The 16,225-nt window shown below is 40.4% G+C and overlaps 1 protein-coding gene across 7 annotated transcripts in view; it reads left to right on the forward strand.

The window, feature by feature from the left end:
- emsy (EMSY transcriptional repressor, BRCA2 interacting) overlaps positions 1–16,225 on the forward strand; it is a 107,042-nt gene that overhangs the window by 29,873 nt on the left and 60,944 nt on the right. For all 7 annotated transcript variants that reach the window (XM_059963691.1, XM_059963696.1, XM_059963692.1 and 4 more), the window contains 2 exons: positions 9,421–9,667; positions 10,883–11,071. In XM_059963691.1, coding sequence (XP_059819674.1) covers positions 9,421–9,667; positions 10,883–11,071 — 436 coding nt within the window. The remainder of the gene's footprint in view (positions 1–9,420; positions 9,668–10,882; positions 11,072–16,225) is intronic.

Here is a 16,225-nt window from a genome sequence, read left to right on the forward strand (position 1 = left end):
CCTAATCTAATCTTTATTTCTATCTTTTTCATTATCCATTTAACTCAATATGTTTTGATACGATGGATTTCTATTTTTCAGTATGGACGTTTTCATTTTCCTTAAATAGAGCTGATTGTGAAACTATGTAATTAGACACCTCTTAAAGGTCTTTGGAGACTTTATTTCAAAATAGAGTCGGCGTCGCATTAAAAGATTGATATTGATTCGTGAAGTGACGACGCCTTTGAATGGTTTTTTTGTTTTTCTTTTCAGACTTCAGTCTCCAATTTCTACAAATCTTGATATTTTCTTTTTTAAATTTAAAATGTAGCTGTTGTCGCATCTATTTAATTAGTGATTTTTTCCCATTTTCTCAATTTTAGTTTCTATCTTACATAATTTTAGTTCTTTAACGGTGATGATTTTTTTTCTCTCCGGTTAGATTATTTTAACCTTAAGCAGCAGTTGTTGCTGTACCTTTAAACTCAGTTTCGGGTTTGGATCAAATTCCTCTTGAATGGATTTTTCTTTGGTGGTTTTTTCCCCTGTGTTTCAAGATGCTATTTGTGTTTTTTTTTCTTATTTTTATGATTCAGTTGGATTACTTACTTTGACGTTAAAGTTTTTTTTCTGTATAACTGAGTTTATAGATTATCTTTCTTTCGGTTCATCAACTCCAGCGGGAAAGTTGGGGTAAAGTTTTTTTTAGACCATTATTATACTTTAAGATTTACTAACTTTGAATGTATTGTTTTCTTGTTAAGGTATATCTTTGTTTGTAACTCTTAAAGCTTTTTGGTGTTTATTTCCATTACTGTATCAACATTTGGAGTGGAGATAATTAAGATGTTACCTAATTGGAAGTCCAGTAGGGAGTTAGTTTTTCTCGGGGAGAGCTTGCTGCTTTATATTTGCAGCTTTCTTGTTGTAGGTTTATAGGGTGTGGGTGGGAACTCCAATGCTAATATTATATATAGAATTTTGACATATTTGTACTATACAGGATGTAATTTCATCCTGTTTTTTTTCTTCTGTACTTTTGCCCCAGAATTACATATAAATTTCAGATATGGTTTAATGCCTGCTAACCTTTTTTTTCTTAGGTTCAATGGTTAGTCCATAGAACTTTGTCAGCTGGAATGTTAAGGGTTTGAATCATCCGGTTAAAAGGGGGAGAGTGTTCGCACATCTTAAACGGCTTAGAGCAGAGGTAGTCTTTTTACAAGAAGCACATATTCATCACTCAGATAATTCTCGTCTTATGGCACGATAGGCAGGACAACACTTTCATTCAACTTTTCAAGCCAAGGCGAGGGGCGTTTCAAATCTTATAAATGAAAATGTTTCTTTTGAGCTTCATAATAAGATATCTGATCCTAATGGTCGTTTTATTATTGTTTCGGGAAAACTTTATAATACACGGGTGGTCTTGGCCAACCTTTACGCTTCTGACTCAGATGATATAAGGTTTTTTGACTGGTTTTTTTCCTTCATTGCCAGAACTAAGTTCATACTCTCTTAAATTGGGTGGTGACTTTAACTGTTGGCTGGATCCAGTTTTGGACAGATCTTCTTCTATCCCTAGACAATTAAGTAAATTTGCTTTATTTATTCAATCTTTTCTTTCTAATTATGGAATATCTGATATTTGGCGTTTCTTTCATCCACATGAAAGAGATTACTCCTTTTTCTCACAAGTTCACCAAACATTTACTAGAATCGACTATTTTTTAATTGATAATCAATTGATCCCATCCGTCCGCTCTAGTTACTATAAGAGTATATTGATTTCAGTTCATGCCCCACTTACGTTGTCCATAGTTCTCCCTGGCCTCCTTCAAGTAAATAAACACTGGTGTTTTAATCCAACCTTGTTGTCAGATAATGACTTGGTAAAATTTATGGAGGATCAGATAACTTTCTTTTTAAATACTAATGCACTACCTGAAACATCTAGTCAGGTGGTTTGGGACGCAATGAAAGCATATCTAAGAGGTCAAATAACTTCCTACACAGCAAATTTGAAAAGAAAGACTCACAAAGAACGTTTAGAACTGATCAATCAGATTAAAGCTATAGACCAATTATACGCCCAGGTCAAGGATCCAGAGTTATATAAGAAAAGTATGGAACTTCAAACTAAATTTAATCTAATTTCTACTTATCTGATTGAACGCCAACTTTTGGGCAGTCGGACTAAGTTCTGTATTCACGGGGATAAATCTGTTAAGTTCTTAGTTAACACCAACTTAGGCGCTCTAAAGCAAAACAACACATCACTAAAATTCGAATGAGTAATGGGAATATTAGTGTGGACCAGTCTGAAATTAATGATACATTCAGGAATTTTTACTCTCAACTTTACACCTCTGAATCCTTTAGTGGTAATACTAATGTTATGCAATATTTAGATACTTTAAATATTCCTAAACTTTCTTCTGATCTTAAACATAAATTGAATGAGCCATTATCCTTAGAGGAAATATCCTGAGCCATTATCCTTAGAGGAAATATCCTCTGCTATTTCTGCTTTGCAGCCTGGTAAATCTCCTGGTCCTGATGGGTTCTCTACAGAATTTTGTAAATCATTTTCCTCATTGCTCTTATCCCAACTTAGTTTAGTTTTTTTCTGATTCTTTTAAACAAAATAAATTGCCCGTATCATTTGATGAGGCTTGTATCATTCTTTTAGCGAAAAAAGGCAAGGATCCATTAGAATGTGCTTCATACAGGCCGATTTCTCTATTAAACTAAAGTTTTGGCCTGTAGGCTGGAGACTATTTTACCCTTAATTATCTCTGAGGATCAATCTGGTTTTATTAAAAATAGCCTTCCCTTTTTCAATATTAGACATCTTTTTAATATTCTATATTCATCTTCATCAGGGACCCCTGAATGTGATATCCCTCTTGATGCCGAAAAGGCATTTGATCGGGTGGAGTGGCACTATTTATTTGCGGTTTTAGAAAAATTTGATTTTGGATATAATTTTATTAAGTGGATTAAGTTACTATATTCCCATCCAATTGCATCAGTTTTGACTAATTCCTAGCAATCCCAACCGTTTGATCTTAAATGTGGCACCCGACAGGGATGCCCTTTAAGCCCTCTGTTATTTGGTCTGGCTATTGAGCCATTGGCAATTGCATTTCGCAGTTGTACTGAACTGACTGGGATCTGGAGGGGCGGTTTTGAGCACAAATTCTCTCTATACGCTGATGATTTGTTACTTTTTATATCAAACCCGACCACCTCCTTACCTTTGTTGTTTTCGCTTCTCAATCAATTTAGTCAGCTATCTGGATACAAACTTAATCTACATAAGAGTGAACTTCTTCCGATAAATAAGGAAGCACAAGAATTAGAATTTCACGATCTCCCTTTTAAAGTAGTAAACAATTGTTTTACTTAACTTGGTATTATCGTAACAAGAAACTATAATCGACTGCTTGATGAGAATTTCAATAATCTTTTAAATTTTACAAAACAGAGATTAGCACAGTGGTCACCTCTCTCCATGTCTTTAATTGGGCGAATTAGTGTAATTAAAATGTATATTCTCCCTAAATTTTTATACTTATTTCAATCTTTAGTTATATTTATTCCCAAAGTTTTTTTGATTCTTTAGATTCTATTATCTCGTCATACCTATGGAAGGGTAAACAGCCCAGACTCAATAAAGCTCATCTCCAAAAGCCTAAAAGAGAAGGTGGCTTGGCGTTGCCTAATTTTCATTCATATTATTGGGCAGCCAATATTTGTAATATTATCTTTTGGTCCTACTTTTATAATCGGTCTGTCCAACATGGGTGGCAATGGAATTAAACGCTTATAAGAAATCATCCATTCCAGCTTTACTTGGATTTGTTCTTCCATGCCAATTGCCAAAATCTATTATTAATCCTGTAATCAGGCATAGTCTGAGAATATGGGCTCAATTTAGAAAATACCATGGTCTTTATAATACCCACTCTAGTCCTATTCTATACAATCATTTATTTCAACCGTCTATGCAAGATTCCACATTCCAAGACTGGTGTAGGAGAGGTATCAGGCATTTTGAAGATCTTTTTATCGGCAGTCGGTTTGCGTCTTTTGAACAGTTGTCTATAAAGTTTAATTTACCGAATACTCATTTTTTTAGATATCTTCAAATTAGACATTTTATTAGCCCTTTAATACCACATTTTCCTGAACAACCTGATAAAAATGTTGTAGACTTGTTTCTTCAAATGAACCCCTTGGGCAAAGGCGTAATTTCTACTATTCGTGTTACATTTATGATTCTCAGACGAGCCCCTTGTGATAAAATTAAAACTGCTTGGGAGCATGACTTAGGTTTTTCTTTGTCCGACAAGGTTTGGGATTCAATTCATATATCCGTCAATTCAATCTCTTTATGTGCTCGTCATAGTCTCCTGCAGTTTAAAGTCGTCCACAGGGCTGATATGTCCAAAACCAAATTGGTGAAGTTATTAGTCCCTGGTGTGACAAATGCAAAGGGGGTGAGGCCTCCCTTTTCCATTTGTATTGGGCCTGTCCTACTATGGAAAAATTTTGGAAAGATGTTTTTTTAACTTTATCTTCTATTGTGGCGACCCACTTTCTGCACAGGCGAACCGGCTCACAAATGGCCAGCGCGCGGGAAGAGACTTTGGTAAAGCACCTCTGATGTCATTTCCGCCCGGAGAGGGCGGGCGCTAGGGATTAAATGATTTCACGAGTTACTACCACGTGGTAAGCACCCTTGACCAGGAGATGGCTGCCCAGGTTGCGGATTTCATACAGTCGCCCCTGGAAGAAGGCAAATATGAAGCATTCAAAGCGCTGCTCATTGGGACCTTTGGCCTCTCATGGTGTGAGTGGGGTGTTCGCCTGCTTCACCTGGACGGTTTGGGAGACAGACTCGTCAGCATTAATGAACGAGATGCTGGCCCTGGCTGACGGACAAAAGGCCTGCCTCATGTTTGAGCAGGCGTTCCTAGAGCAGCAGCCCGAGGACATACATCTGCTGCTGGCCAACGTAGATTTCGGCCATCCCCGGAAGGTGGCAGCCTGGGCAGACGTGCTGTGGAAAGCCAAGAGGGAGAGCGTGGCGTCCGTCAGTCAGATTACCAGGCCACGCACCCAACAGCAGACCAGACCAGGCCCGGCAGGGGGCTGCACACAACACAGAGGCAGGAGTGAGGAGGGCAGTGAACAGTGGTGTTTCTACCACCAGCGGTGGGGCACAGATGCCTGCCATTGTCACCCACCCTGCAAGGGCCAGGGCCAGCAGCCGCTAATGACTATGGCGGCTGGCCACCAGGACAGCGTCTTGTACGTCTGGGAGAAACAGTCAGGACCCCGCTTCTTGGTCGACACTGGAGCGGAAATCAGTGTCTTGCCCCCGATGGGGTACGACACCCACAACAGGAAACCAGGACCCACCCTGAGGGCTGCAAACGGCAGCACGATACGGACCTACAGCACCTGCACAGTGCAGCTACAGTTCGGCGCCAGCCGGTTCACGTGGGACTTCACATTGGCCGTGGTGGCCCAACCACTCCTGGGGTTGGACTTCTTGCGAGCTCACAGCCTGCTGGTCGACTTGCAAGGGAAAAGACTGGTACATGCTGAGACTTTCCAGACTTTCTCCCTGGGTGAAGCCAAGTTGCCGGCCCCACACCTGGACTCCATCGCACTGTCGGACAACAAATTCACCAGAATCCTGGTAACTTTCCATCGATTCTGGCACCGCGATTCATGGCAGCCATGCCCAGACACGGGGTACAGCACCACATTCCGACCCAGGGACCACCCCTCCATGCCCGCGCACGAAGGCTCCCCCCGGAAAAACTCCGCCTGGCGAAGAAGGAGTTCAAGAGGATGGAGGAATTGGGGATCGTATGGAGGTCCGACAGCCCATGGGCCTCCCCCCTGCACATGGTGCCCAAAGCAGCCGGGGGTTGGAGACCGGGGGTTATTTATTATTAATAAATAATTCTGAAGTCTATGTATAGCAAGTACCCAATGATCACTTGTGCAGTATCTTTATTATAGCAAAAGATTTCAGTGGTCCCTCCCAGAAACTTCAAAAGACAGGCTTTTCACTGTGTCTCGGTACATGTGAGAATAATAAACTGATTTGGATTTGCTTATCTTTAGTACAGCAAATAATTGATAAGGTTTGTGCATTGTTGCTTTGTCCTGTGGAACAGATGAGCCAGATAGCTGATTAAAATCATAGAGTCATAGAGCACTACAGTGTAGAAACAAGCCCTTTGGCCTATTCAGTTCATGCTAAACTATTCTGCCTAGTCCCATTAACCTGCAGCTGGACCATAGCCCTCCATACCCCTTCCATATATGTACCTATATGAACTTCTCAGATATCTTGCAATCAAATCTACATCCACTACTTGTTCTACACTCGCACCATCCTCTTAGTGAAGAAGTTCTCTCTTTGGTTCCCCTTAAATATTTCACCCTTCACTACCCTTAATCTATGACTTCTAGTTCTAGTTTCACCCAAGCTCGGTGGAAAAAGCCTGCTTGCATTTGCCCTGTCAATACCCCTCATAAAGTATACCTGCGTCAAATCTACCCTCATTTTCCTGCACTCTAGAGAATGAAGTCCTGATCTATTTGACCTTTCACTATAATGTAAGTCCTCAAGCCACAGCAATATAGTTGTAAATTTCCTCTGTACTCATTTAATCTTATTGATTTAAAATAATGTGTAGCTGGTTCCCTTAGAATCTTCTTCAGCGTGGTTAAATGGGGGTCACGTTGGCGTAGTTGTTAGTGTGACACTATTACAGTTTGAGGCATTGAAGTTCGGAGTTCAATCCCGGATTGCTCTGTAAGGAGTTTGTACGTACTTCCTGTGCAATGCATGGGTTTTCTCTGGGTTCTCTGGTTTCCTCCCGCAGTCCAAAGATGTACTGGTTAGTAGGTTAATTGGTCATTGTAAATTGTCCTGTGATTAGTCTAGGGTTAAATCAGGGGTTGCTGGGCGGTGTGGCTCGGAAGGGTCAGAATGGCCTAATTTGTGCTCTATCTCGAAATAAATATTTTAAAGAGAAAAGTGAGAGCAGTGGTAAAAGAATTGTGAACAAAACTCCAAAGGTATTCTCAAATTAAATTGTAGATGCTCCAACTAAAGTTAAGTTAAAGTCTGTCCCAAGCCTTATAGGCTCATCAGGCGGATGCTTATGCCGGTTTCTGTGGCGTGAAGCGACTGAGAGTATGAGACCCCCCCCCCCCGGATAGGACGCCAGTCTATTGCGAGGGCTTCAACTAAGGATACGTAATATACAATGGTTAATGGAATTAACTCAATTGCTAGAAGAACTTCTCAGTTCTGACAGCATCTGTAGAAAAAGAACCAGCATTTCAGGTCTATATCTTTCTTCAGAACTGAAAGTTCTGTTAATCCTGATGTTAACGGGACATGTTAATTTTGGCAGCATAGAAGTTGGAGGGGTTGATGATATTTGGTCCTTCCCTACTTTGTCTGCTACTAAGAATGTTTCCCTCTTTGTGTTCTGATGAAAGATCATGTACTGAAATGTTAAATGTTTTCTTTTTCCACGGGTGTGATCTAACCTGATAATATTTTCCCAGCAGTTTTTTGTTTTCATCTCTGATTTCCAGCATCTGTCTACTAGTCCAGCAGCTTACCTGAAAATCAAAATGAGGGTGGCATGGTAGCATAGTGTTTCGCATGATGCTGTTATAGCTTGGGGAGACAGAGTTTGAAGTTCATATCTGGGGTCCTCTGTAAGAAAGTTTGTATGTTCTTCCCATACATATACACATGGGTTTCCTCTGGGTGCTCTGGTTTCCTTCTATAGTCCAAAGGCATACAGTTAGTAGGTTAATTGGTCATTGTAAATTGATTATACATTGTAAATTGATATAACTAGGGTTATATCAATTGGTTGCTGGGTGGCGCAGAGCGGTAGGCTGGAAGGGCCTATTCCATGCTGTATCTCTAAATCAATAAAAAACTAAATGAAGCGTTCTAGACCATGCATTTGGAAACACAATGCATGTGGCATTTATGTTCAGTAAACTACGCTGCTGGTGTTTATTACAGCAATAAAGGTCCTCTGTCTCTGTATGTATAGAAAGATTCTTTATTGCTGTTTCCGTAACAATCGTTTATTGACCAGTCAGGGTTGTTAGCCCTGAGCTGAACACCCAAACCTGGAGAAATGGTGGACTACTCTTAGTCTGGCTTCTACCCTTTAACCTGTTTGGTATGGGTGACCCAACCAAGAGCCAAAGCACAAGGCCCTTTCTCCAGCCAACAGAGCTCTCTGGGTCATTGAGGCACACAAACCTCCAAACACTACGACAAGGTTGTGGTCCTCTTGGAGGTAAGTTCAATAAATTAAAAATCAAATCTGGAATTTAAGAAAACTAATGACTACGACATTATTAGGTTGTCTTTTTTGAATAAGAAGCATCAAGTAAAGTTTGTTCCTTCAGGGATGGAAATTTGCTATCCATTCCCTGTCTGAACCATCTTTTGACTTGTGGTTGATCATCACAGAATAATTAGGGAAGTATAATGAATATATCTCCGTTTTGTTGATGAACAGATAAAAGTAGAACACTTTTAATGGCTTTGACATTTATAACATGAATTGTGTTTCATAGTCATATCACAAGAAGCAAATTCTTCAACTCAGCAAGTCCAAGTTGACCACTATGTACTCATCTATACCAATTCTATTTCTGAGAGCTTGGTGAAGAGGCTTCTGTACCTGGCAATTCAGGAACATATTCAAATGTGGCATGAGTGTCAGCTACAGTCACCTATTTCTCTCCTGTAAGCTTCCTTATTTTGGTCTTGTTAATTACTGAATACTCATTTTTGAACTGTTTGTTGGAGAATTTCATAATAAAAATAAAGATTAGCTTTATTTGTCACTAGTTCATGGAAATAGGGAAATGCATCAATAACAGGCACAGTCCGGGGATGTGGTGGAGCCTGTCCTCAGTCACCACGCTTCCGGCTCTGACATAACAAGCCCCCAACTTACTAACTTCTATGGAATATGTGAGGAAACCAGAGCACTCAGAGGAAACTCATGCAATTATGAGAACATACTAACTCCTTATAGACAGCAGCAGAAATTGAATCCTGATCACTGGTGCTTTTATAGCATTCCACTAATTGCAATGCTACTGTGCCTCCCCATGATTCAGTACTGTTAATATTTTTTAAATGTTTAACCACTTGGAGCTGTTATTAATAAGCTAAATAAAAATCAATAATAATCTTCATTAGAATAGACCTTTATACAAGGCATCACTCTAATATATGCTTTATCAGAGGTTGTATTTCTAAAATGTACTTAATTTTATTTAGAATCACCTAAGGCTTTGAAAGGTGGGATAATGACTCAGTGATTTATATTTTCTTTGTATTTGTTTAAAAAACAGGTGATAATTGTAACCACATCGCCGAGTTCAACGTTTGTACCCAATATTTTGTCCAAGTCTCACAATTATGCAGCTGTCACCAAACTTGTGCCAACGTCTGTCATTACTACCACTACACAACGACAGCCAATGGTCATCACTGCCACGCAGCCACCCTTTACTGTCAGCAGCACTGCTTCGTCCTCTGCCACTGCTATGTCTATGATTTCATCAACATCTTCTGTTGTAATGTCGACTATAGCTCAAGGTAATAGAAATATTGCATTAGCTTTAAGCAGTCATGTTATATATCATTTAAAAAAATATCCTCCAAGTTTTCATTTTGAGTCATTTCACATACACAAATAAAAGTGAGCAGTACCTCACTACTTGAACTAATAATTGAATTTAATTTTTATATATGTAATTTCTTATTTTAAGTCAGTGTTTTTTTACGTATTTCACTGTATTACTGCCACAAAACAACAAATTTTACGATGTGTCAGTGATATTAAACCTGATTCTGATTCTATTAGTACGGGGATGACACCACAAACAGCAAAAATGAAGTTTGAACCTATAACAATACAGCACAGGAAAGTTGTTTATTGAGCAGATGCATTGTTTATTGATTGAGCTGCTTGGCTTTGTGTCCAGTTCTGGATGTTTGTTTCTGGGCATTCGTTATGGCAAGCATTTTAACCTGTGCTTTTTATTAGCTTTTCCCATTAGCGTTATTACGGTGGGAAATGAAATGTAGGTATTCACTGACCTGTCCATATGATGGGTACTGAAGTAATATTGCATCTAGTGAAGTGAGCTACAATGCTCTGTGCACTGTGCTTTTTGATGTAAGGTATTAAAATGTGGTATCGTTTATAACTCCTGAATGTCCAGAGCACTTTTAATCAGTGATGAGAGCCTGAAATATGGGAAAACAGGATGGTTCTATTGGGAGAAATAAACTTCCTGTATTTATGGGTTGTTACCTGATTGATACATGTCATCTAGGACATTTGAGCAAAAACTGCCCAGCATTTTTTAACCAATGCTGTGGATTGTTGTTTTGTCCACCTAGCTCTTGTGATAATACTTCATTGGAAAGTTGCACTTGCAACAGTGTGTCTTTGACTATGTCATTTTTTTTGGTATAAGTGTTTGTTATAGTATTATTTTTAAATAATATATGAGCTACAGGGCTGCTTTAATTAAACAACTTCAAAATTATGGACAGTAACAAAATTATGAACAATATCCACAACTCGTGTTTTCAGTATCTCACATTCATTATTTATTTATTTATTTATTGTGTTTGTACAGTTTGTCTTTTACACATTACCGTCTTTGTGTGTAATTTTCCATTGAATCTATTTTATTTTTTTGTACAACTATGAATGCCTGCAAAAAACTGAATATCAGTGTATATGTATGTTCTTTGGTAGTAAATTTAGTTTGAACTACTGTTCCTTTTCTTCTTTGACAGCTGCATCTGGCACTGCAGTAAAAGTCACTGCAGCTAGGCTTCAGTCTCCTAAAACACCAACCCAGATCTTGACCCAGTTTCCCAAACAGCAGCAGCCACAACAGGTTTCCCAGTCCCCACAACAGCAATCCCAGCAGTCGCAGACCTCGCCTGGTGTCAAACCCACCATTCAAATCAAGCAAGAGTCGGGTAAGTTGAAAATGTGGTAAAGATTTCATCTAAGCTTGATGTATCTGATTAGTAACCATAATATGGATGCTTTTTTTTTGTCCGTTTTTATAAAATCAACTAATAAATCCCTGATAATATGGCACTGTCTACCTTTTGGTGTAGGATTTGTGGATTGTTGGGATTTTTGATGTTATTCCTATTGAAAATCACAAAACACTTGATTTGTTTTTAATTTTAGCTATTTGACAGTGCTAAATTAGTTTTTTTTCAGGTAGCTGGTGAGTTTATTGTGAGATTGTAAATGCTGCTGGAAGTAGGGTCTCAGTGAGTTTTTAAAGAGCAATGAAAACTTCATCCTGTGAGCCAGAAGTGACATCAGCTGGGTTTTTAAACAATCAGATCGTGGATTAGCAGAGTTATCACATTATTCACATTTCATTGGAGTTTAGGTTTTTCTTCAATCATGTCACTTCTTTATTTAAAAAAAATAGTGTGAATGGACAATAGACAATAGGTGCAGAAGTAGACCATTCGGCCCCTCGAGTCTGCACCGCCATTCTGAGATCATGGCTGATCATTCACTATACCCAGTCCCTGCCTTGTCCCCATATCCCTTGATGCCCCTATCCATCAGATATCTATCTAGCTCCTTCTCGAAAGCATCCAGAGAATTGGCCTCCACCGTCTTCCGAGGCAGTGCATACCACACCTCCACAACTCTCTGGGAGAAGAAGCTCTTCCTCAACTCTGTTTTAAATAACTGACCTCTTATTCTCAATCCATGCCCTCTGGTACTGGACTCTCCCAACATCTGGAACATATTTCCTGCCTCAATCCTATCAAATCCTTTAATTATCTTAAACGTTTCAATCAGATCCCCTCTCAATCTCCTCAATTCCAGCGTGTACAAGCCCAATCTCTCCAATCTCTCTGTGTAAGACAGCCCTGCCATCCCAGGAATCAACCTAGTGAATCTACGCTGCACTTCCTCAATTGCCAGAATGTCCTTCCTTAAACCTGGAGACCAAAACTGTACACAATATTCCAGGTGTGGTCTCACCAGGGCCCTGTACAATTGCAAAAGGACATCCTTGCTCTTGTACTCAATTCCCCTTGTAATAAATGCCAACATTCCATTTGCCCACTTCACTGCCTGTTGCACTTGCTCATTCACCTTCATTGACTGATGAACTAGGACTCCTAGGTCTCTTTGCATTTCTCCCTTACCTAACTCTACACTGTTCAGACAATACTCTGCCCTCTTGTTCCAGCTTCCAAAGTGGATAACTTCACATTTATTCACATTGAATGACATCTGCCAAGTATCTACCCACTCACCCAGCCTATCCAAGTCTCCCTGTATTCTCCTAACGTCCTCTTGGCATGTCACACTGCCACCCAGTTTAGTATCGTCAGCAAACTTGCTGATATAGTTTTCAATGACATAAATCATAAAGAGCTGTGGTCCCAATACAGAGCCCTGTGGTACCCCACTAGTCACCTCCAGCCAGACCGCGAAACACCCATTCACTGCTACCCTTTGCTTTCTATCTGCCAACCAGTTTTCTATCCATGTTGAAACCCTGCCCCCAATGTCATGAGCTCTGATTTTACTCACCAATCTCCTATGTGGTACCTTATCGAATGCCTTCTGAAAATAATGCCTGATAATGAACTTTTTGAAAGAATTTGGCATTTAATTGTACTGTGAAGACTGAAGTTTTCAATAAGTTGATCACACTGAGATCGAATCTAGGTGTTCTTCAACACCCCCATTAGAATGAGCAATCTCAGAATAATGATGCTTTTGAAAAGTTTAGTTTTAGTAATGAAGTGCCAAATTTTTAAGTGTGTTGCCCCTTCAGAGACTTTGTTAAGTATTTCCACTCGGCGCAAAAATTATACCATAATTGCAAAATGGAAAACTGAAGGAAGCTGAGGTAACTGAAGAAAGATATTAAAGGTTTTTAATGGAGACTCAAGAAACAGCAGATACTAGAAATCTTCAGCAACACTAATGAGTTGGAGGAACTCAGTGGGTTGGGCAGCGTCTATGGTAGTGGTTGCCAACCCATCGATTGCGTTCGACTGGTTGATCTTTGAGACTTTCCCAGTAGATCCCGAAATAAAAAAGAAAAATAAATACATAAATACTGTTGAAGAGATTGTTTCTGGGTTGCGGGGTTTTAGTTCCGTTCTTTCTGCCCAGTGCGCATGCATATAGCTCCCCCCGTCACGCACTGCAGTGTACTTCAGTGGTCCCCAACCACCGGGCCACGAGTCAGCTGCACCTTTCCTCATTCCCTGTCAACCCACTGTTGCAGTGATACCCTTGTGCCAGGGATCACTGGTTGGCTTCGGGTAACCAGCCGCCTTGCACGGCCGGCGGGAAGTGTCGTTAGTACTGGCCTGGAGCGTGGACAGATGGGTGCCGCCTCTAAACCTGTTCATCACACCGAATGTTCGTGGAGAACCCGGTGCTAAAATATTCACAGACGACCTAATTCGGGTTCAGGGTTTCGTAAGTAGCAGAGCAGCTACCTCGCTGCGATCTACTGAAAGTCATCCCTCGAGCCAAACTTTTGTTGGCCAAAAGATCCTACAAGGTGGGGTGGGGGGTGCGTGCCCTGTTGCACTCTTTGCTCGGTTGGTCGGTCACTCTCTCCGATCTATGTTCGCCGCGGCCCCAGTACGGGAACAGCTGCACCTGGCCAAGGCAGCGGGCGGGTGGGAGGCTGTCTAATGAGGCAATGAAGCTCTCAAAACTGCTTTGGCACCTTGAGTCCAAGCACCCTGCACTTAAAAACAAACCCATTCCGTTTTTTTCCAGTGGGAAAAACGAGAGCAAGCGGGGCAGCAGCTAAGTGCTGAGAACCACAAAAGCTAAATTGCGGAATAGACTGGACATAAGGAACCTGCTTCGAGTATCGCTGTATTCCGGGTCATGTTTAACACCCCCCCCCCCCCCCCCCCACCCCCGTCGACTGGTCTGCAAGAATATTGCCAATATTAAACTGGTCCACGGTGCAAAAACTGTTGGTGACCCCTGGTGTTCATGCATTGTTTCTACTTCCAGGTTGCGGGGTTTTACTTCCGGTCTTTTCTGCCCCGGTGCTCATGCGTGTAACTAATCGATTTGGGGTCGATCTTGCCTTTCATTAAGGCCGAGGTAGGGGATCTTGGGCTTAAAAAGGTTGGTGACCACTAATCTATGGTGGAGTGGCCCTGATGGTAAGCAACGATATCTAATCACTAGAAAGAAGAGACATAGGATCAGAAGAGGTAGAATCGTTATGGGTCGAGATAAGAAATGGCAAGGGTAAAAAGACACTAATAGCAGTTATATACAGGCCTCCAAACAGCAGCTGGGATGTGGACTACAAGTTACAGCTGGAAATAGAAAAAACATGTCAGAAGGATAATATCAAGATAATTATGGTGGATTTTAATATGAAAGTGTATTGGGAAAGTCAGGAAGGTACTGGATCTCAGGAGAAGGAGCTTGTAGAATGCCTATAGGATGGCTTTTTGGAGTTGTTTGTCCATAAGCCCACCAGGGGATTGGATTGGGTGCTGTGTAATGAATCTGAGGCGATTAGGGAGCTAGAAGTAATGGAACCCCTTGGAAGTAGTGATCATAATATGATTGAGTTCAGTTTCAAATTTGAAAAGGAGAAGCTGGTGTTTCGATATTTCAGTGGAACAAAGAAAATTACAGTGGTATGAGAGAGGAACTGGCCCAAATTGATTGGAAAAGTAAGCTAGATGGAGGGACGGTAGAGCAGAATTGGATGAAATTCCTACAAGAAATAAGGAAAGTGCAGGAAAAATATTACAAGAAAAAAGAAAATCATGAATGGAAAAATGGCACAAATGTGGCTAAAATAAAAGCAAAAGAGACGGCGTGCAAGGAAACAAAAATTAGTGGGAAAACTGAGGACTGGGTGACTTTTAAAAACTTACAGAAGGAAACTAAGAAAGTCATTAGGAATGTTACGTACTCATGACATGTGACAGTGGTACCCTTGTCACGTGACTGGGGTTGAAGCTATTCTGGACTTGAGGTGGTGGTCTTGTGATGGTGGAGTGGCATCATTTTTCCGCCAGTAGAGGTCATGTTACAGGTTTTTTTTGCAGGATATAAAGGGAGGACCCCTCCCTGTGAGGAGGGGCAGTTCGTGGCTGGATTTGCCATGTTGACTCCATGCCACTGCGTGATTTAATGTGATGACGTAGTTTAGTTGAAAGATGAAGTTTTACCTAATGCCTAAAGTTTAAAAGGTCATTGCCAGCAGTTTCTTTACAATACTGCTAGTTGAGAATCAGGGGAGAGTGAAGATTGGAGTTCGGGAGATAAAAGATTGAGGAGAATCGATTTCGGCAGTGAAACAGGTTCGACCTTGTTTGATCCTTATTCGGAAGGAATTCGTTGACTGTTCTCATGTTAATCCCTGCGAAATAGCAGAAAGGATTGAGGACAGTGTTGTAAAGGAAAGGTCAGTGCCTTTAGCCGTTTCGTTTCGTAAATTCTTTGTGGGAAAAAGTTCGATCTTGGGAACCAAAGCAACACGACATGAAAGAGAATTTAAATCGTCTTAAAAAGTCTCTCCCTTAAATGGACTGTGAGCATTTTGAACTTTTGGCAATACTACTTTAAAGAACTGTTTTTGCAACATCGCTTTAAGAACTGTATAAGCTTCATTGCTTTAAGAACTGTGTAAGCTGCTGCACAGCAGCTGATTTCTGGTTACGTTAGTGATTTGTTTACTTTTGGGGGGTTTGTTTTCAGTGTTTAATAAACATGTTATTTGTTATAAAAACCCTTGCCTAGCTCATATATTTATTGTTGCCTGAATCCGTGACAGGAAAGAAAAGATGAATTATGAAAGGAAGTTGGCAATTAACATAAAAAAGGATACTAAGAGTTTTTTTAAATATATGAAGAGTAAAAAAGTGACAGGGGTAGATATAGGACCGATTGAAAATGATATTGGAGAAATTATAATGGGTAACAAAGAGATGGCAGAAGAACTAAATGAGTATTTTGCATCAGTCTTCACAGTGGAAGACATTAGCAACATACCTGATAGCCAGAGGTCTCGGGGAATAGAATTAGGTACAGTCAAGATTACTAGAGAGCAATTGCTTGGGAAGCTAAATGGACTAAAGACA

Source organism: Hypanus sabinus, chromosome 3 (genome assembly GCF_030144855.1).
Source record: "Hypanus sabinus isolate sHypSab1 chromosome 3, sHypSab1.hap1, whole genome shotgun sequence".
Taxonomy (NCBI): Eukaryota; Metazoa; Chordata; class Chondrichthyes; order Myliobatiformes; family Dasyatidae; genus Hypanus; species Hypanus sabinus.